A 21,617-nucleotide genomic window follows, 5' to 3' on the forward strand; every position below is an offset into this window, starting at 1 on the left:
TAAAGACTCATAAAAAAAGATATGTCCTCAAAATGAGGACCTTAAGAAAGTAGTTTTGTTACACTAACACTCTAAGGGGGCGTTTGTTTGCCCTCACTAAGTTTCATTGGACTAGACTAGATTAAATATTAGTCAAGTCCGTGTTTGTTTCCTAGCTGGACTAGTTTTAATGGGATTAGCCATGACTCGCTTTCACTAACAACCTCACTAGCCGTTCTTAGCTTGTCCCTCCGAAAACCATCGGACTAGCTAAGAACTTCTTCATCCTGCTCGAATCACCTCCTCGACCTCGATTTCGACGGCATAAGCTTTGAGCGCGGCTTCATCTCCGACGACGAACTCGTCGACTGCTACATCTCCAATGATGAACTCGTCGACTTCTTCATCTTTGACAATGACCTCGTCGATTGGGTCATCTTCATAATCTTCTTCTCCTTCGTTGCTTCGCTGTTGCCGTGGTTGTGGCTTTGAAGCTATTGATTTTGGCTTTAGCTTCGACTTGCCTCCTCGTCGACTGGGTCATCTCTGCCATGACTGCTTCGCAATCCCTGTCATCTTCTCTGTATGATTTTTGATATTAAAGGAATGATTTGGCTGTGGTACGATTTTTGTTCTGAATTTCTGTAAATAGATCTGCAGGTTCTGGGTTTTTTTTCTTCTGGGATTTACCCAACTGATTTTTGTTCTGAATTTCTGTAAATCGATTAGCTGGTTTAATTGGTAACTAGAAGGCTTGCCTTTCTTTTTGGAATTTCTGAAGACTTGGCGAAATGGTTAACCAACAAATTCTCTTAATTGAATAAGAAAAGTAAGAGATTAATGCATATTTTGATAGAGAGAAAATGATGGAGAAGAGAAACGAGGAATGGTAAAGGAAGGAAGGGGAAAGAAAATGTGCTTGGGTCCATTCATCTCCAGACTTCACTGCCCCTTTATTATTCATTTTTGTTTAATTTTTAAGGTAAATTTGAATTAAAAATGGCAAAAAAAATTATCGTCTATGATTTAGTCCGACATTACACCAAACGCTTCACTAAGTTAGTCCAATTTAGTCTAGTCTATGCCAGTCCAGTTTAGTCCTTGAAGTTAATCTAGTCCGAGACAGTCTGGTACAACAAACGCACCCTAAGAGGTTTTAATCACTTTCACATCACTCTTGAAAACAAATTTACCTTTATAATTTGTTATCATAAAATAAGAAAATTGTTATTAGAACTCTAAAATTTAATTGTGCACTTTAAACATTTTATATTTAGAAAGAAAAGTATACTCATAAAGAATGCACAATTAAACATATTATTAAAAAAAAGGAAAACTAATGAAAATAACTTCAAAACTTTGAATTTTAACCAAAAGCCACATAATAACTTTATTTAATGATAAGGACAAGAGATAAAAAAAGAAAAAAAAACAAAAACTTATTCAACCTAAAGCGCGTGCGCACGCGAGCAGTGTGAAAGCAAGCATCTACTATTTCAACAGAAAACCAACAATGCAAAAGCAACACACAAATTACCTTTTAAATATTTCATCTAGAAGGAAAAGGTTCAAAGAGAGAGTGTGTGAGAGAAAGAGAAGAGAATGTCAACCAAATCCATTCAAACTGACATCAACAAATCCCAAAAATTTCCATAGATAGAGAGAAATTTGAGATAAAAAAATATATTACTGATATCAGTACATGATTACCACTTAACCCTATACATGGGGTAGGCTCTCATCATCACCCCCATGTTCAAATTATGGAATTCTTTATTAATTTTAACCCTAACCATCTAAAACCTAAAAATAAAGAATATTAGATTATGATCCTCAATGAAGGCACATTAGCTTTTATGATCTTTCATTTATGCTTTTGTTGTTAATTTTGTATTGAAATAATTAAAGGAAATTCAAATAAATTGTTTGAGAGAAATGTTAAAGAACAAATAGAAATGTGAAAATCATTAGTCTAACTCTGTAAGAATATAAGTATTATTGCCAGTTATTCATACGATAATGAGAAGAGAGCTTCAAATTTTGAACCTTTTAGTGTTCAGTTTATGAAATAGTCAGTATTTAGTTTAAAAACAGTGATAGTGCTAGTGTTCGATTTTATGAAATAATCAGTGTTTAGTTTACGAAATAATTAGTTTTTTGTTAAGAAATAGTCAGTGTTTAATTTACGAAATAGTGATAATACTAGTATTCAGTTTAAAAAATTGTCAGTGCTTAGTTTACGAAATAGTGATAGTACTATTATTAGGTTTAATAAATAGTCTATTTAGTTTATGAAATAGTGATAGTACTAGTGTTAGGTTTAAGAAATAATTTGCGTTTTGTTTACAAGGTGTTCGGTTTAATAAATATTCAGTGTTTAGTTTACGAAATAATAATAGTACTAGCATTTAGTTTAACAAAATAGTCAGTGTTCAATTTAAGATATAGTGATAGTATTAGTGTTCTGTTTAAGATATAGTCAACGTTTAGTTTAAGAAGTAGTCAATGTTCAATTTAAGAAATAGTGTTCGGTTTAAGAAGTAGTTAATGTTCGGTTTAAGAAGTAGTTAATGTTCAGTTTAAGAAATAATGACAGTATTAGTGTTCATAAAACTGAATAATGAATTTTTTTTCTTTATTTTTGATCTTGTAATATTATTACTTAGTTTGTTTTAAAAAATTATGAAAGAATAGTCAAATAAACAAACAATAAAATAAAAAAAATGAGAAAAAAATGTTTATGGAGTGAGGTGAAAGGAGAAAAAAGAGTGGGGAGAGGTGAAAAAAAAAGATGAGAGACAAAGTTGATGTGGATGGGTGAAGTAAAAGGAGAGAGAAAAATTGATGGGAATATGTGAAAGAGGGAGACAGAGAAAGAGGTTGAACGATTGAGTGAGGGAGGGTGTGTATGTGTGTGATGTTTTGTTGGCTTTTTTTTTTTTTTGTTTTTTTGTTATTATATTAAACTTTTGTCATTTTCATTAAAATTTGAACCTTTTTTTATTAAAGTTTAAAGCCCTTTTTATAAAATTAAGTTAGTAGATGATTTTTGGTTAATTAAAAGTTTAGAGAAACCCTTTTAATTAAAACTCCATAAAAAAATAAAAAATAAAGAGGACAAAAGCCCTTTGCATCCCCCTTCCAATTTATTTTCTTAACCACCAGCTCTTTCCTCCAGTAAAGTTATCTCTAACCAAAAGGGCTAACATAGTCCTGTCCAGAATTATAGCCCTGCAAAAAAATATTTTTAAATGAACAGTATCAGACTATATTTATATAGGAAAACTAACTAAAATGGCTTGAAAACTTTGAGTTTTAACGAAAAATCATCATATACGTTTATTTAATAGTTAGTACAAATCCAACATTAAACCAGCCCAATAAGACTGGCCCAAGCAATTAGTTTTCAATTTTACCCTTGACTTCTAGTCTTTGCCTGTTTAATCTTCTCCCCATTTCTCAATCTCTCCGTCTAATCTCTATTATCGTTTTTATTCTCAATTCAATTCCAATTTCACCATTTTGCAATTGAATCGATCGAATCTCTCTCTTTCTTTCTCTCCCTCCCTCCTTCCTTCCCTTTCTCGATCTCCACCTAATCTCCGTTTTCATACCCTACGACAATTTGAGCCTTGAGGTGCCTAAGCAAATATACGAAGCAACTATTCCATTGTCGAAGAGAAGTGAGCAGATGGACGAAGAAGGACGTCCACCCCTCTGCTCGTCAGAAATTGCCATTGAGAGTGAGGATTATGCAAGAATGATCTTTTGACTTTGCCGGAATCTGGGTCTGCTTGTGGTTTGTAGCGCCGCGCTGATGCTGTTGCGTTTAATTAATTTATTTTTTTTCTAAATACCCAAGCCCCTCTGATCTTTCTAGCAAAAATTGTGGTCCTCTATAGAGGTTTGCTGCTGCGCTTCAGCAATATGCCGCCCATCAACGGTAGAAAGTTGAAACTTAGATGGAGAAAACGAGAGAGAGCTAGAAAAAGAAAGAGAATGACCAAGATAGAAAAGGATGATGTATGTAGTGAACACATGGGTTATAGATAATAATTTTATTATTTTAAAGAGGTAGATTCAATAAAATATTGTAGTCTAAATAAAGTGATTGATTTGATTTACAATAAAAAAATAATTTTGGAAGGAAAAAAAACCTTGTTTTTTGTGTCAAATATTTCTTGGGACAGAATTTTTTTTTGTCCAAAAAAATAGTGTAAAAATGTAATAGCTTTCACCAGTGCCAACCTTATTCAAATATGCATTGTTGGAAGGTGTGAAAGCTATAAGGTAGTGTATACGCTTCTTATATTGGTTTTAGTATTATTGATTGCAACCACTTTTGAAAACTAAACCAAAATAATATATACTATTTTTGTAATAGAACAAAATAAACACTATTTTTTGAATTATAACAAAATAACCACATAAATTTCTGAAAATTGAACCAATATAACCCACATTATTTTTGAAACTATAGCAAAACAACCACACTAATTCTGAAACTGAACTAAAATAACCACACAATTTCTAAAATTAAACCAAAATAACCACACTATTTCCAGAACTTCGGCAAAATAAATCACACTATTTCTAAAACTGAACCAAAATAATCCACGCTATTTATGAAACTACAGAAAAATAACTCACACTATTTATGAAGTTGAACCAAAATATCCCACATTATTTCTAAAACTATAGCAAAATAACCACACTATTTCTGAAACTAAACCAAAATAACCCACACTATTTATGAAACTATAACAAAATAACCAAACTATTTCTGGAACTACAACAAAATAACCACACTATTTTCGAAACTGAACCAAAATAACCTACATTATTTCTGGAACTACATCAAAATAACTCACACTATTTCTGAAATTGGACCCAAATAGCCCACATTATTTCTGGAACTACAACAAAGTAGCCCTCACAATTTCTGAAAATTAAATCAAAATAATCTGCATTATTTCTGGAAGGAAACAAATAAACATTGTTTTGGGAATTACAACAAAATAACCCCCATTATTTTGAATCTAAACCAAAATAACCAACACTATTTTTGGAACTGGACCAAAATAACCAACACTATTTTTGGAACTGGACCAAAATAACACACACTATTTTTGAAATTGCAACAAAATTACACCTATTTTGAAACTGAACCAAAATAATGAGTTTTAAAACGAGGAGATTTCTAGTCTTATGAGCCAAGATTTTCACTACGTTGTGTTTAGATAAGGATTTTGAAGAGCACTAACGAGTTTTAAATTATTTATTTAGTTTTCACAACTACTTAACTTATTTGCTTGTTAATATCATCTCGTTGGCAGATAATTAGCATTATTGTGATAGGTTAGCATGCCTCGACTTCACAAGTCAAGTCATACATCTCATTGACATGTTCCTTTTGAATAATATATTATGGAGTTTATGAATTAGCCTTATTATTGTTCCCTAGATATTATTATTTTTGGTTAGTAATAACAATTGCATTGATAAGGGAAATACAAATAGAGACAAAAGGATGAGGGTACAAACGTTCAAACCCAAATAAAAGATAGAAAATAAAGGTGGTTTGACCCAAAAAAATAAAAAAGGTGATTTGACCAACATGAAAAAGAAAACAAATGTGACAAGCAGATACATGGATACACCCAACACAAATATTTAATGGGAGTGTGGCCTCGACAAACTCACGCAGTTCAAAGCCTAATAAAAAAATTTAACTTTTTGATGGAATGAACAGATGAAATGAGACTTTCGTTAGGGGCATTGGCTGAAAAATGAAACATTAGTGTTGCACGAGGGCTTCTTTATTATTGATGAGGCTTTAGTTTTTATTCTTATTATATTGTATTTTGTCATTTTTATTAAATTTCAGGTTAATAAAGTTATAGGGTGGTTTTTTTGTTAAAATAAACTTATCTCAAGCCATTTTTATTAAAGCTCCCTATTTATATATAATCTCCAACTGGCTATGTTTAGCCTCTCAATAATATATTATTTTTAAGTTTGTTGAATTAAATTACCATATTAAAACTACAACAACTTAGACATTAATTCAACAATTGAATTTAGCGTGTTCTTTAAATGGCTTGGGTATTTATATGAAAAAAATGTGAAGAATTGAAATAAAATGAGTTAAGGTAGTATGGAAGGATGGGAAAAGATGTGAGAAATGGTATAAAAATGGCTTAGGTATTCATAGGAAAAAAATTTGAAATTTTAATTTCTTTTTAAAATTTCGTCCTAAAAAAAGAAAAAAATAATTCCAAAAGCTAACGTCAACTGACGTCATGTAGCTGTTAGGTGTTGATAGACTGGGCCAGCAAACGGCTAGTTGGTTGGCTAACAATGCACAGCCTAATGGCCAAAGGGCTGAAACTTGACCTAGTGGGTTCCTTTTTTCTTTTGGCCGAGCCCTCCATTGGAGTTGGATTGTGGAACATTTTGAGGTGAAATATGACCTATGGCCTTATAGCCATCTCCAATGGAGATAGCCTCACAATCTCCAATGGAGATGACCTCACAATCCCCAACTCCTTTAGTGTAGCCACTAAAAGAAGCTTAATTGGGACTCTTTCTCCTTGGCCTAGTTGGGTAAGGATATTAAGTCCTCGTTCAGAATTACATTTAAAATGGTTGAAAGCGCTTTTCGTTTTATTGAAAATGTTTTTAGAATCAATCGTTAGTAAAAATGCGAGTGAATTGACAACGTTGCACTTGGAAGCAGCCGCCACAATGGGCTCCGTTCGAAAGTGGATTTGATGGGCTTGCATATAATTGGGCCTTTGGGTAACTATCAAGCAACTCCGCCGCTTTGTCTATACTTAGACGGCGCCTAAAATTCTCAACGAAATTAGGGTTTCCAAGTGCAAGACGAGAGCCTATATAATTGAATCGCCTCCTCCGACCCTCTCACTCTACCCCCGCCTCAGACTCATCACCTTCCTCGTAACATTTGGTTTGCGTTTATGTTCTTTGATTCTGCGTGCGTGTTCTTGGATTATTTTGCGTGTTCAAATTAGGGTTTATTTTGGGAGTTGAAGTGATGCTACTTTCCCCATATGATCGAAGCTGATTCAAACTTGCGCTATATTTTAATTTCCAAGCCAGAACTCTGATCTCTCCCAATTCCCCCAAAATCCACTCTTTTTTTTTTTAAATCTATTTTTCTCAATTTCTTTTTTTGTTTTGTTTTGTTTAATTTAGTTATTTTATGAGTTTCTTATTGAAAAAAAGAAAAAAGAAAAGAAAAGATGGAAGTGATGATTATTTCCCCAAATGATCGAAGCTGAAATAACTGAGCGACTTACATCTCTGTATACCACAGAGACACCAAGCCAGGTGCATCTGATCCATCTTTCTCCACCATTTTATAAATTATTTATTTATTTTTTATGTTTTATGATTTTATATACGTTTCTGTTATGATAATTCGGTGGTACGATAAAATACAATGCATTTTTGTGTATGATTTTATTATTTTTGTCTGTTTTTGTTGGTTCAAATAGTCATATTTTTCGGCTTCAAAAGATGTCCATAACGAAGGACTGAGAGTAGAAGGAATTATCTCCCAGAAATTAATTTCTTTTTTCTAGTTTTTATGGGTTTATTCTCGCGGGAGTTTAAATACTCCGCATTTTGACGGATGTGAAGGAATATTTAGCTGCGTGTGGACATGCAAATTTAATCTAATCCCTTGTTAAATATATCTTACATGACACGGTTTTTTTATAATTCCTTCACAATTAGCATGAGACGCCACGCATTAGATATAATTCCTTCACAAGCCAAAGAATGAAAGGCATAAAAGACATTTTTTTTTGTTACCCTCCCAACCTTTTCTCGAAGGTGGCTGAGACATGCTGAAAGGACTTTCTAAAAAATGGGACTGTTTGTTATTATACAGTTTAGGATCAATTATCGTTAAAATATTGTGTCAAAAAGTATAAAGTGACATAAATTCATAAGAGTAACACTTTTGAAAATCTTCTTAACATTGTTGGAAAGGACAAGACCCTAATAACAAATAGTTTTTTCCCAAAAAAAAGGAAATTATCATAGCTGGGAATTCGAAGGATTCCACGAGAGTTGAATCAAGAAGAGTATTCAATCAAATGTAATTCAATGGATTTTAAAAGAGAAAATTGACGTGTCCTTGGTGGATAGAGATCAACAGGTACGAACTATCAGCTATTATTTTTTTAAATGCATTTGCCAATGAACATTCAAAAAGCTAGCTTCCCATTGGCGTATGAAATTAAAATGTTCTATAAAGAGAGGAGTCATAAAATTTGAGGCGAGTCATGAAGAAGGAAAATTGCCAAAGCTAGCAACCGACGAGGAGGAAAGAAGAAGCAAATCAATAAGAGTCGAGAATCCAAATGGTGCACAAGAAACAGACGAGTCAACAACGCTAACATAACACCAGAAGGGGAAGTTTCCGCCACCCATGTCTTCGCCTTTTCTACCCTTCCTGCCTTCCCTTTTTTCCGCTCTTCGGAGCCTTCCCTTTTTTCCGCCCTCCTGCCTTATTTCAAAATACAAAAGTCCACAGTTGCCTATCCCTGAAACACAACCTAGAAGTCATTAACATAAAAAATAAAGTAAAATAAAACGTTTGTGCTAAAATGAGAAAACTATTTCAATAAAACCAAAAAAAAAGAGAGGAGAGGGTAGAATAATTTCTCAAGTAAACACGGGGAATCGCAAGAAAATTAAGCAAGAAATTTGAATTGTGTTTAATAATTCCCCTACAAACAGGCATTAGGTCACATTACTTTCAATAAGATTGTGATGAAAATTCTAGAAACGGTGGAAAACAAGATGGAACTCACCTCCAAAGCAAGTCTGAAAACTGCAGTCGTTCCTAGCAAGCAAGCTTAGCTTTCAGTTCCTCGGCCACAGCATCAATGAATTCTTCAGTGTTCAAGTAGTGGTTCCTAGCCAGCCTGCAGCACATGAAAGCATGTTTTAAATAAACTCACTGCTCAAATAGAGGCACAAGAAAACACAACTCACACGCGCAGAGAGACAAATTATGAAGATAAAATAAACTATCAAATACTTACTTGGATCCGTGAAGAATTAGGGCAAGATCCTTGGTCATTTTCCCCGATTCCACAGTTCCAATACAAGCTTCCTCGAGTTTTTGAGTGAACTCCAAAAGTCTTGCATTGTCATCCAACTTCGCCCTATTACCAAGATACATTCAAATTCAGATCTACTGACCTTTTCAAGGAACATTAAGATATCAAAGAGGAGCGCTAACTTGGAAAACAATCTTTCCAATATACCTATGTGCTAGGCCTCTTGTCCAAGCAAAGATAGAAGCTATGCTATTTGTACTCGTTTCACCTCCCTTCTGGTGAACCCTGTAATGCCGAGTGACTGTACCGTGGGCAGCTTCAGCTTCTATAGTCTTTCCATCTGGGCACACCTGTATCCATGAAATACTCCAGTAAGTGATGGACAAGGATTCACAAAAATTAGGGAGTGAGAGATGCAGGGATAAGTGCAAATACACATGAAACAGGTTTAACATACCAGTACTGATGTCATCAATCCAAGAGATCCAAACCCTACAATAGAACCACAAGTTAAAAACTGCAATCGCTCAGTATACAAATCATTGATGAGACGAAACAAAAATTAGCAAACGGGCAGTTGTACGAATGTACGAACCTTGAGCTAACATATCACTTTGCACATCTCCATCATAATTCTTGCATGCCCAAACATACCCACCATCACTTTTAAGTGCATAAGCCACCATATCATCAATGAGACGATGCTCATACCTTCCAATCCAATAGTATATAATCAATAAAACAACACCATTTGACCTCAGGATCCATTCTATGAAACAAAATCGCCAGGCTTTTCAGTCCTGACTCCTTACCATATGCCCGCAGCTTCAAACTTTGATTTCCAGTTAGCTTCATAAACTTCTTGAAATATGTCCTTGAATCTTATATCATGAACAAACAAAAATACAGATAGGTAAGATAATGATAAGTACAAATGTCAAATCTTTTTTTTGTTCGTCAAAACAGGGAAATTAGGAATCTGCGTACCTTCCATCATACTTCTTCAGAATAGTATTTTTTGTGCTAAGATAAAGAGGCCACTTTTTCTCAAAAGCTGTGGTCATGGAAGCCTCTGCAAAAGCACGGATGGACTGCATACCCAAGACAGATATACAATATAAGGGACAAACCCAGTGACTCACAGCAATCAAGAAATTCTTTCAACAGAAACACGAAAGGAGTAACAAATTAAACCTCATCAGTGTTATACATGGCCAATGCAACTCCCCCCTCCCCTGTAAAGTTGTAAACCTCTAGCTCTGTCTTCTCATCCTTTCCTTCTGGCACTGCAAGCATTTATCATGTAATAAGACAAAAACTAAAGGAATTTAAGAACTTTCACTTATCAAGAGAAACTCTGCACGTATAATCCTACTAAACTACAGTGCTGTACACAAATCTAATACTATCAAAGTATAGATAAAAGTTTACCAAACACCAATTTCAGTTTCCCAGGTCCTTTAATGACTGCATCAGTTGCTCGATACTGATCACCAAAAGCATGTCTTCCAATGCATATCGGCTTTGTCCAGCCTGAAAACAGAAACAATAAGCATAGTTCTAATCCGACGAAACTATAGAATCACCATATGACATTATAATACCTGGGATAAGGCGAGGGATATTTTTGCAAATAATTGGTTCTCTGAAAACAGTACCTGTAGAAAAAGCAATCATTGTAATTTGAAAAGAAAATTGTTCAAAAGATGAAAACGTATAGTTGACAGTTCACTAACCATTCAAAATATTCCTAATAGTCCCATTGGGACTCCTCCACATGCTCTTCAAGTTAAACTCCTTCATACGAGCTTCATCTGTCAATTATAACAACAATATCATGAATTTTGTCAATCTCTCGGTGACAACTGAAAATATTAATACAGGATCTAGAGTTAGAAAACAAATGCATGTATAATTGTTCAGTAGTGTATACCTGGAGTAATAGTTGCACACTTGATCGCTACATTGTACCTTAAATACCAAGTGTTAGAGATGCGGAATGAAATAGCAAAATAAAATTTCCAAGCAAAAAGATACTCTAATCGCTCCTTGTTCTTCTGTTCTAAGAACTTTAAGTAGAGATGCGATAAACGTACTTGAGAGTAGCCTCAGCACTTTCAACAGTAACCTTGTCATCAGTGGCATCCCGATGAGGAAGACCAAGGTCAAAGTATTTGATGTCCAATTCCACAAATGGCAAAATAAGCTGCAGATACAACAAAGAGAAAGAATCATATAAGCAACCACCATCTTGATCACAGCAGCATGTAGTTGCAAAAAGTAGTATTAGTGAAGCACTTAAAGAGTAAGATGTAGCTACCTTGTCCTTGATGGATTTCCAGAAAACCCTCGTCATTTCGTCCCCTGTACCACATATCAAAAGACAGTATGAACAAGTGTACGGTGAAATTTCTTCAAGTCTCGACCCATGTACACAAGCGTATTAGTTTCGTAAAGTTAGAGTTAAATGAAATCAACAAGTGTGCCATGCAGTGTGAGTATGACTGTGCCGTGCATTCCGAGTTCTTCACACTTTCATGAGTTAAAAAGAATATCTTGGTGAGTTCTGACTGAATACTTCTGTCCAAACATTTTATGCCTCAAACTTTTAACATAATTTCTTTGAAAAAATCATCGATTCATCACAGTTCAATTCTTAGAGGCTGGTAACATATAGATGAAACAAAATTTAATTTATAATATAAGATAAAAAAATTCATCAAACAATTCTCCCAATTGAGATCAAGATGATTTTTTGTACAGATCATCAGTAACAAGTTAGACAGTCGAATTTATTCAATTTTATATTTTTGGGGGAAAACAAATCATTTCAGGAAAGTGGGTTTTCTTTCTACCAACTTTTTACTCGATCAACAATGGAAAAAAGGGAACACAAAACTAAAAGGCAGCACCTTTCCGGAAGACAAAAGCAAACAAACATTTGGTGGACGTCACAAATTCAGCTCAAAGAGGTCAAGCGATAAAACCCAAACGAGACACAATAAGCAGATGAATAAGTTGAGATAATCGGCGATGGAAACAATCGGATCGGAGGAAAAATATATGTATAGATGGAAGAGGGATCTCACCGTCCATCTCGACGATGGGGTTGGCGACCTTGATCTTTTGGAAAGCCATTGGTGCTTGTGTTCGTCCGAGACTGATTGCTTGGAATTGGAAGGGTAGATGTGTAGGTAGGAAGGGAATGGAATCGGCGACTCTTTAACAGTGAGAGGCAGGCAAAATATTAAAGGAAGATGCACACGACACACACTCTTGTTCTTTGTATTTATACTGGGAGTTGTGAACCAATATTTCAACGGACAACTTTTGTTTTTCTTCTCATTTATTATTATTTTTCTTTTGGTGATTTGGTGATTGGGGAGAAATTTTTCATTCTGACGAGGATAGGAATGATACATCACATGCTTTTATGTAAGTGGTGAAAATTTTTATTTTTTAAGTTATTAACTTTTTAACACATATATCCCACTATTTATATAGTGACACGTGATGTAACATCCCGTGTACCGGTCATATTGAAAATTCTCTCATTAGGGCTGAATATGGTCTTTAGTCATCGATATTAAAAAGAGAGATTTTAAATACGTTCTTTAGTCATCAATATTGTTTTCACTAAAATCTTATTATTTTGTAATTTTTAACACCTATTATTAGGGCTGGTTTGAAATAGGTTTTTTTTAAAAAAAAAAAAAAACACCAGCTATGTGCTTCTTCCAATAAGCATTTAAGTGATTTTTTTAAGAATTTACTTGTATTTTTACTAAGGCTGATTCCAGGAAGGTCATTGTTGAAGGTGACTCGAAAGTTGTTATTGATGTTGTTGCTGTGAGGTGCGAGGTTCCTTGGACAATTAGAAGTATTGTGGAGGACATGCAATGATTGGCTTCCTTTTTGATTTGGTGGAGTGGAACTATGAAGTTTCATTGTTGATGCCATTACCTCTATAGGACATAACTGCGACAATATGTGTATATTTATGATGGTTGTATTGTATTGCCTATCAAACTAGAAATGCGTTGTTGTATGATTCTAGAAGTCTCAGGTGTTTTAGAGGTTTTTCTCTAAATTAATTTCCTTTTGCTTTAAAAAAATTGTAAATTTTGAAACCAACATAGAATATTAGGGCTTGTTTGATATCCTATTTGAAAATTTTTATAATTTTTCAAAACATTTTTTAAGACTTTTTCTTGAAAACAATTTTCTTTAAAACTCAAAAACTTGTTTGGTATGCGATTTAAAATTTTTAAATCTTATAACTTAAACTGGATAAAAAGATCCATAAAAAGGGGGTCGAGAGAGAAAGATGAGAGATGAGGAAAGAAAGTAAGAGATAATTGGAGGAAATAAAAATAAGTGAGAAGATCAGAGGAGATAAAGAGGAAGAGGAGTGAGAGAAAGAACCGAGATAATGAAAACAGTGGATTGGAAGAGAGACGAAAAAGGTAAAAAAGAAGAAGAGAAGGGTGAGAGAGAAAGAAGAAATGAGAGATAGATTTGTAGTGAGAGGGGAGGAGAGAGAAAAAAGAAATGAGTGACTTTAAGTTTAAAAAATTTAAAAACTCACTTTTTGTGTTTTTAGATAATAGACTATATTTTTTAGTTAGTCTTGAGTTCACTTTTTGAAAATAGTCCTATCAAACAAATTTTTAAAGCCTAAAACTTGAAAATTGTTTTTGAGTTTAAAAAGTTGGATTCAAGTATAGTACAAAATAGACTCTTAGGGCTTGTTTGGTATCTTATTTGAAATTTTTTATCATTTCTCAAAACATTTCTTAAAAACATTTATTGAAAATAATTTTCTTTAAGACTAAAAAACTTGATTGGTTTGCGATTTAAAATTTTTAAATCCTACGACTTAAACTAGACAAAAAGATCTAAAAATAGAGGGTCGCATGAGAGGGAGAAAGAGAAGAGAGGATGAAAGAAATTAAGAGATGATTAAAGGAAAGAGAAAGAAGAGAGAGGATCGGATGAAGATGAGTGAGAGAAAGAACCGAGAGAATGAAAAGACGGATTAGAGAAGAAATTAAAAAGGTTAAAAATAAAAATATAAAAAAGAGAAAAGAGAAAAAAGAAAAGAGAGATAGATTTGGAGTGAGAGGGGAGGAGGGAGAGAAAAGAAATGAGTGAGATTAAGTTTAAAAACTCTAAAAACTCACTTTTTATGTTTTTATAGAATAAACTATATTTTTGAGTTAGTCTTGAGTTCAGTTTTTTAAAATAGTTCTACCAAACAAGTTTTTGAAGCCTAAAACTTGAAAATTATTTTTGAGTTTAAAAAGTTGAATTCAAGTAGAGTATTAAACAGACCCTTAATATCTGGTGGTATTCTTCTTCGCTTGTAACCTTGAGGTCTTAGGTTCGAATCTCGTAGATGGCTAATTTGATACCAAATTTCGAATCTCGTACATGGCTAATTTGATACCAAATTAAGTTATCTATTATCGTTTAACCGAACTCTTCTCTCACTTTAATGTATAATGTAAAATATATGGATGCTACTAAAATGAAACAGAGAATATTAATCTGAGATTTTTTTTTAAAATTTAAGTATTCATCTGTATTTGGCTAATTTTTTGCCTAACAATTAAGTTTCTCATCGCATTGGTGCGGACAGCGGAGAGCTTGAGCCTTCCCCTTTCTTCATATTATCTCTCTCACTTCTCGCTTTTCACCTTTCACTTTTCGTTTCGGGTGCTGCTGCATCTCTAAAATTGGGTTGTATCAGAGGTTTAGTAATGGGTTTAGCATTCACAGGCAGCAGCGGAGCAAGCATGAGGTACTTGCCCACCCTCTCAAACCCACACTCGCACTCGCACTGCTTACCTTCTCCTCTACTCTTCCACTCTTCTCTCCCGCAGCGCTTCAACCTACACTCCATGGCGGTGAAGCCAATCAAAAGGGTTCGTTGCGAGCTCCAAGCCAAAGTCAATGGCGCTCTTTCCGCCGACTCCGACCCCCGTTTCATCGACCGGGTATGTTTTCGAAAATCCTTTTAGCCTTTTCGCCTCAATCTACTTGTTTGCTTCTCAAAAGCAGAAAAGTGTTTTTACCAGTGATTACCCACAAACGCAAACGCAGAAAGATTAAAACTTTGAGCTGAAAGTACTTAAATTCTGATTACCAAAGTGCTTTTTATTTCAGCAAAAAGCACTGGAAGCGGCAATGAATGATATAAATAGTTCATTTGGGAAGGGAAGTGTTACAAGATTAGGAAGTGCCGGTGGAGCTCTGGTGTATGTGCTTCTCGTCTCCTTGTCATATCATATCACCGTCAATGTAGATTATTTAGAAGTCTGTTTATTTTTGCAGTGAAACTTTTCCCAGTGGCTGCTTGACATTAGACCTTGCCTTAGGTGGTGGCCTTCCAAAAGGGAGAATTGTGGAGGTATGTATCCCATTGTATGCTTTCGTGCTTTTACTTTTGTGTCTATCTCTTTTTCTTTATTTTGCTTGCTAAGTTACACTTGCATCCGTTTGGGATTGGAATTTCGATGGTTTCCCTTCACCCTGTTCCGAATGTGGAGAGGTTTTGTTAGGCCCAAAGACCAATTTCTGCTTCTCCTTCCTTTCACTTTTCATGACCAAAGACAGGTTGTTTCATTGGAAAAGAAATCTCTGTAATAGATGATGTATCAAATGAAAGTTTTGTAAAAGATGTAGTATCTAAAGAAATCTTCGCAATTGTAGGAGATTGATCGCATTTTTGTGCATTGCTTTTTTACATACTTGGAGTAAACTTCTGCACCAGTTTGGTGTGGTGTGGGGGTTTGGCGTTTTCATTGTTGGTTGTGAATTTTTAATTTTGTTTTATTTTCATTTTTGTGTAATTGGGAGCAGCCTCTCCATAAATGGGGGTAAGGCTAGCCGACATTCACCTCTCCCAGACCCTGCGTAAAGCGGGAGCCTTGTGCACTGGGTACGACCTTTTTAATAGCCGACCCCACTTAGTGGGAAAAGGCTTTGTTGTTGTTGTTGTTGTTGTTGTTGTTGTTTCATTTTTGTGTAAGAGCCAAAAATTTGGTTATTTTATCAACATGTGCAATCATCATGGTTACTTATAGTTTTTAATAAAGATGCAATCACCATATTGCTTAAGCACTATGTGCAAATGATATGCAGTGGGTGAATTTCACATGCTACTTAAGCTTTATAAACATGTGGAAATTTCTCCTAATTACTTTCATTTTGTTAGAGTGATTGGAGTAGTGTAATTAATGGGATTCATGTTGGCCCAAGGAAGTAGTTTAGCACTTTCTTTATTTGTATTAGGTAGTTCTTGCACAAATTGCTTATTTATCTTTGTATTGTTTCTAGATATTTGGACCTGAAAGTAGTGGAAAAACCACTCTAGCACTCCATGCAATTGCAGAGGTGCAGGTATAGCTTCCTCAACTTTTGTCAGGAGTCTTTAGTTTCTAGTAACTGAATACTGGCTGCTTCAAAGGATTTAGATCTTTACTGGACCAACATTTAGCTTTTCAATGGTAATATGCAGAAACTTGGAGGAAATGCTATGCTTGTTGATGCAGAACATGCTTTTGATCCAGCATATTCAAGAGCACTGGGAGTAGATGTAGAAAATTTGATTGTTTGTCAGCCTGATCATGGTGAAATGGCACTTGAGAGTACTATTCTGAACTTGTTCAGTCTGTCATAAGCAGGATGCCTAAGTATACATTTAGTATATTCTTAACATAATGATTTGATTTCTGTCATCTCAGTTGCAGATCGTATGTGCAGATCTGGTGCCATTGATCTTATCTGTGTTGATTCTGTCTCGGCTCTCACTCCACGAGCAGAGATTGAAGTAACCTTTTCTTGATATTGTAATTATAAGTGTTTGATATGCAATTTCTCATATCTCACTGTCTGATCTTGCTACGTGTAGGGTGAGATAGGGATGCAGCAAATGGGTTTGCAAGCACGTCTTATGAGCCAAGCTTTGCGCAAAATGTCAGGAAATGCATCTAAAGCTGGATGTACACTAATATTTTTAAATCAAATCAGATATAAGGTAGTTTCAATTAATTTGTTCACATCTTCTCTTTTCCGAATGGCACATACTTGAGCATTAAAGTTTTCAAATATTTATGATGACGGATACCTGGATCCGTTGCAATAAATGATATTGAGTACCTAGGTCTAAGCATCTGAGTCTGAATCAATAATTTTTCATATGTGTATGATTGTACTTGTTCCTCAGTTTTTCTTATTAGTTATTTTTCCCCTAAATCACAATTAGTTCACTTCCAGAAACTAATAGCCTGACTCCATGTTGCAAGATCGGTGTATATTATGGGAATCCAGAAGTGACATCTGGAGGAATTGCATTAAAATTCTTTGCCTCAGTTCGGCTTGAAATACGTTCTACAGGGAAGATAAAGTCTGTAAGCACATTAGCCACTTTTTCTCAATTCATAATAGCGATTTGATAGATTAATTATAATATCTATTTATCTGTGTAAATCAGCAAATAGAGTTTCTATATTGTTTCTCATAGAACATACTTCTATACTGAGCAGGTAAAGGGAGATGAAGAAATCGGGGTTCGGGTTCGTGTAAGAGTAGTAAAGAGTAAGGTAACTTTTAGTACATCAGAATCATTTCCGCATCTGTGAGGCTTGTGCACCAAGCATAGAAGGAATGCTTCCGTTGTTATCTTTATGATTACTTGAAGCAGTTATTGCAGTTTCACTAGAAACTTCATAACTGGTTTAAAGTATGAAAATGTGATTTTATTTTTTATTTTTTTTAATTATATATATATATATATATATATATATATTTGGTCTAATTTTTCAGTAGAGTTTTCTGTCAAAAGCCATTTATCCCTTTTGATTCTTCGGATGTTATGGAAAATGCTATCCTGTGTTGGCTAAATGATTTTGATATCGTATTTGCATACATTTTAAGAGGACTTTTGCTGACTCCTCCTGATTCCCAAGTTTTGACAGTATTCCATAATTATTGGCACTGCTCTTTATCACATCCATTCATTTAATTTTCAACGTCTTTATTACATTTCTGATTAATATGGCTTTATAAGTGAAAGGATCCTGATGCTAAGTTGTTGTAGGTTTCGAGACCATACAAACAAGCTGAATTTGAAATTGTTTTTGGAGAGGGAGTTAGTAAATTGGTGAGTATTGCAACATATTTGATTTTTCCAGCCCAACCACAATCTCTTTTAACTCATTCTTTCATTCAGGGTTGCATCTTGGATTGTGCTGAAGCAATGGATGTAGTAGTGAGGAAGGGTTCTTGGTATAGCTATGGGGACCACAGGTTCGTACTTGAACTTCTATTTTCAGGTTTTAATTCTTAAATTTGTAGTTATACGTTGAGCGTTCTTAAAGACTGATGCAGTAGACTTCATTTTGGTTGTTGAGTTTAGTTTGGATATTCGATCAAATAGGACTCTCATTCAGAATACTATTCATATTCGGAAAGAAAAGAGTATGCAAACCCATGGATAAGTAGAGTTTGATTATTAAAATTGAATGTTTTGTTTAAGGAAGACATGCATTCCTAGGTTTTACTTTTCCTGTTTCTTCTTTCTTAACAATGTTCTCATGCACTGTTCATGCACATTGTTCACAAAATCAGACCAGCATAAGTTTGCTTACTTTTCTCAATCCTTTGCAACCCCAAGGGAACACAGATTTCACTTTGGAGAGAAGGTTTTGGGTATTGATTAATGGGAGGTGGAGGAGTAAGTTTGGTGCATTAAGGTGTTTGAGACAAGGAGAACCACTCTCAGCTTTCCAATTCACACTAATCGTGGATGTACTTAGTAGATTGATAAATAAAGTTAAGGAGATGCATTAGTGGTATTGCTAATTAGAAGGGAAACTGTGGGCATTTCTCATTTAGGAAACATTTTATGCTTTATCAGGTCTCAAATAAATAAGCCCAGACACCTTTTCAGTTCACATGAAAGTAAGAGGAGACGGAGGCACCTTATAATTTCAAAAATAAAAATTAAACCTTCCCAACCCTGAACTGTACTCCAACTTCAAGGTATTGCTAAAAGATCTGCGGCGAAACCCCATGTTATCTAAATTGTACCGGGTCCTACCTCAATGGACTCGTGATGCAATAGGGTAAGTTTGACATGGAGGCTGTCTGTCACTTCCCATCAGTCTTCTATTTTTGACTTCCTTCTTTTGTTTCTTGTAGGAAAACAAAGTACAGTTTCTTCAATGTCAACAACTTTTTAATGATCCTCCTTTTAAACTCTAGCAGCCCTGCGCTGATTCTGTCGTGCCTGATCAGCCTAACCCAATTTCCCTTATTACCCACACTGACAACACCCTCAGCTGCCCCGACCCTCTAAATCTGTACGCCCCAAATGGTTGTGGGAACAAAAGAACACAATATTGTTATCAATCCCCAAATTTTTCCAGGTACCCTACTGTTTCTAGTAAAAGTCGCAGATCCATGAGTAGGAGATAGTTCTATCAGCCCTTTTTGCTACAATTTCGTGGTTACGGACTGATGTGGAGTGAGCAAAGGTTATTAAACCTCAAATTCGTTTTCTTCGAGGACAGACCCACAAACACCCATTCCTTTCTCCAGGGCCACATTTGAAGACATATTAAGCTGGGAGCAGTGTCTTAATTCCCAAAAGGTGGCCAGGGACATACATGATTTATTCTACTACCAAAAGTAATGAAATCAGCAGGCTACTAAATAACCTCCACTTATTTACTTAACAATAATATCCTTTGGAACATTCAACCATTTCCCAGCTTGAACCTTGTTGAGTCAATGAACACGTGAAATGCCACACACCTTGATGTTTTGAAAAGTCTTCTGAACTCACCGTGGCCTCTCTTGTCTAGATTTAAATCCTGAACTAAATGGGTTTTCACATTATCAACATAAAAGCAAAGTATTTTATGATTGTCTTGTACATAGGGTTTAGCATTATCAACATACGAGCAAAGTATATATATTTTATTTATCTTTGTCCTCGAAGTAACTCTCATTAACCATCACTAATGTAAAGATGTTTACTTAAATGGGATGCCCTTAAAATTTTGAATAACTCCTAGGTGAGATGAAAGGGGAAGGTTTATTTTCTTACAAATAACTCAAGAATTCTCTTGTTTATAACTGTAACTCTCTCTCTCTCTCTCTCTCTCAATTAAAAAACTGTTGCAGCTAATGACTGGCTTTTATTTTTTATTTATAAAGGTTAGGACAAGGAAGAGATAAAGCATTGCAGTACTTGAGAGAGAACCCTCTTCTTCTTGATGAAATGGAGAAGGTGATCTTTTTGATTTTTGTATATTAATTGGAACTTGACGCTACACTCCATTTTTTTTTTAACTTAGTACATTGTTTCTTATTGTGTATTTTGAGTGGTCAAGATTACCTGCATTGTTTGGATGGTATATTTTGCTTCATTTTCATTAAGTATGTGCACAATGAAAATGTGGTTATCATATGCAGTCAATACTATGAATTATGAACATCTGACATTTTTCATATGGTCATGAAAATTTGTTGAGGAAAGTTGGTGTTATTTATCTGTTTTGAGGGGCACTAGGGGTAAATGTACAAAACCTCAAAGTTTTATCTGTTTTGATGAAAAAATTCAATGCCTTCTTGCGTGCTTTCCATAATTTTCTTTGACAGTGGGATAAATGGAATGTGCTATTAAGAAACTGAACAATTCTTGAATGCACATGCAGATAGTTCGCTCCATGATGACAGATGGAACTGGACAAGTAGGCTCATTTCAGACAAGTAACTTGTCACTTGCCCAACAGGATGAAGATGATTTTGAGGATATCCAATGAGGAGAAATGGATTTCAGTGTTTTCACTGTCTTCTGTTCTGGATCAAGGCAAAAGAAGTTATGGAAACTACAAAGAAACAGCACCAGTTTGCTCCACTCTATGCATCAAATGCAAGACTGGGGATATTTGACAAGTTGACATCAGTTTCTGCCTGATCCTGGTTCAGTTCCAGAGGTGGGGCGGGCGATGGGTTTTGTTTCGAACTAACAGGCTTAGGTTATTTCCATTTGAGTTGTTATGTCGTTGATCTGATATCATTCATCAAGTATCGCTTTAACGTTCAAAGCATGCCTTTGATTTCTATTTCTTTGATGCCTAACTTGAACTAGGCATTGGTAATGATTCAAACCTTACCATATTGTATGCAAACTGTCAAGTATACAGTTGATCAACTTCAAACGTGTATATTAGCGGTTGGATTTCAGTCCTCCAAATGCTAATGGAGAACCTAAGTAAATTGTCTACTAAGTAGAACCACGTATTACATTTGGATTCGGTCAAGGGTCTATCTCACACATTCACGACTCATTGACTCCCTCAAACACTCAAAAATCCAGCTCCATCCTCTTTTATGTTATATGTTCATGCCTTGATGTATTGACACGGATTTTCGAATAATTGATGATGAAAATGTTATGTTTTTTCGGGAAATTTACTTACGATTTCTCTTTTCGATGAACTTTGGATTCGAGAATTGTTTGGCAAA

The 21,617-nt window shown here is 34.8% G+C and overlaps 2 protein-coding genes, 1 non-coding gene and 1 pseudogene across 5 annotated transcripts in view; 3 read left to right on the forward strand and 1 right to left on the reverse strand.

Annotated features, from left to right (window-relative positions):
* Nucleotides 1–12,344, reverse strand: part of LOC126634282 (isocitrate dehydrogenase [NADP]) — a 37,834-nt gene extending 25,490 nt beyond the window's left edge. The window contains exons 1-16 of one of the 2 annotated variants that reach the window (XR_007627266.1): nucleotides 12,167–12,344; nucleotides 11,398–11,441; nucleotides 11,174–11,283; nucleotides 11,011–11,048; nucleotides 10,814–10,891; nucleotides 10,682–10,735; nucleotides 10,509–10,610; nucleotides 10,272–10,363; nucleotides 10,065–10,168; nucleotides 9,890–9,958; nucleotides 9,673–9,788; nucleotides 9,535–9,569; nucleotides 9,285–9,427; nucleotides 9,060–9,182; nucleotides 8,826–8,939; nucleotides 8,451–8,555 (exon numbers count right to left, since the gene is read on the reverse strand). Coding sequence is in view for 1 of the 2 variants with exons in the window: in XM_050304788.1 (XP_050160745.1) it covers nucleotides 8,858–8,939; nucleotides 9,060–9,182; nucleotides 9,285–9,427; nucleotides 9,535–9,569; nucleotides 9,673–9,788; nucleotides 9,890–9,958; nucleotides 10,065–10,168; nucleotides 10,272–10,363; nucleotides 10,509–10,610; nucleotides 10,682–10,735; nucleotides 10,814–10,891; nucleotides 11,011–11,048; nucleotides 11,174–11,283; nucleotides 11,398–11,441; nucleotides 12,167–12,215 (1,239 nt within the window). In the remaining variant the exon portion in view is untranslated. Of the gene's footprint in view, nucleotides 1–8,215; nucleotides 8,556–8,825; nucleotides 8,940–9,059; nucleotides 9,183–9,284; nucleotides 9,428–9,534; nucleotides 9,570–9,672; nucleotides 9,789–9,889; nucleotides 9,959–10,064; nucleotides 10,169–10,271; nucleotides 10,364–10,508; nucleotides 10,611–10,681; nucleotides 10,736–10,813; nucleotides 10,892–11,010; nucleotides 11,049–11,173; nucleotides 11,284–11,397; nucleotides 11,442–12,166 lie in introns of those variants that run through there. The other variant, XM_050304788.1, reaches the window with a different exon arrangement.
* LOC126584040 (small nucleolar RNA Z103) lies at nucleotides 7,028–7,114 on the forward strand (annotated as a pseudogene).
* On the forward strand, nucleotides 7,245–7,347 carry LOC126584036 (small nucleolar RNA Z103). The gene has a single exon (XR_007609954.1). It is a non-coding gene; the product is annotated as a small nucleolar RNA Z103 (small nucleolar RNA).
* Nucleotides 12,345–14,673: 2,329 nt separating the features above from the next.
* LOC126581894 (DNA repair protein recA homolog 1, chloroplastic) lies at nucleotides 14,674–21,303 on the forward strand. Of its 2 annotated transcripts, XM_050245823.1 has the most exons (13): nucleotides 14,675–15,076; nucleotides 15,246–15,337; nucleotides 15,414–15,489; nucleotides 16,419–16,481; nucleotides 16,600–16,729; nucleotides 16,826–16,911; nucleotides 16,993–17,118; nucleotides 17,387–17,491; nucleotides 17,627–17,683; nucleotides 18,181–18,243; nucleotides 18,313–18,389; nucleotides 20,304–20,376; nucleotides 20,804–21,303. In XM_050245823.1, the coding sequence occupies exons 1-13, from the start codon at nucleotides 14,840–14,842 to the stop codon at nucleotides 20,909–20,911; spliced, it is 1,293 nt and encodes a 430-aa protein (XP_050101780.1). In that variant the 5' UTR covers nucleotides 14,675–14,839; the 3' UTR covers nucleotides 20,912–21,303. The 2 variants fall into 2 exon arrangements, with proteins under 2 accessions (XP_050101781.1, XP_050101780.1); XM_050245824.1 differs by lacking the exon at nucleotides 16,419–16,481 and having other exon boundaries at nucleotides 14,674–15,076.
* The last annotated feature ends 314 nt before the right edge of the window (nucleotides 21,304–21,617 follow it).

This window comes from Malus sylvestris, chromosome 9, assembly GCF_916048215.2.
Source record: "Malus sylvestris chromosome 9, drMalSylv7.2, whole genome shotgun sequence".
In the NCBI taxonomy this organism is placed as follows: Eukaryota; Viridiplantae; Streptophyta; class Magnoliopsida; order Rosales; family Rosaceae; genus Malus; species Malus sylvestris.

Excerpts from the sequence above, each read along its gene's own strand:
- LOC126581894 (XM_050245823.1), top strand. The coding sequence starts at position 14,840 with ATGGGTTTAGCATTCACAGGCAGCAGCGGAGCAAGCATGAGGTACTTG. Across the intron at positions 15,077-15,245 it reads ACCCCCGTTTCATCGACCGG|CAAAAAGCACTGGAAGCGGC; the intron begins GTATGTTTTCGA and ends TTTTTATTTCAG. Across the intron at positions 17,492-17,626 it reads CTACAGGGAAGATAAAGTCT|GTAAAGGGAGATGAAGAAAT; the intron begins GTAAGCACATTA and ends TATACTGAGCAG.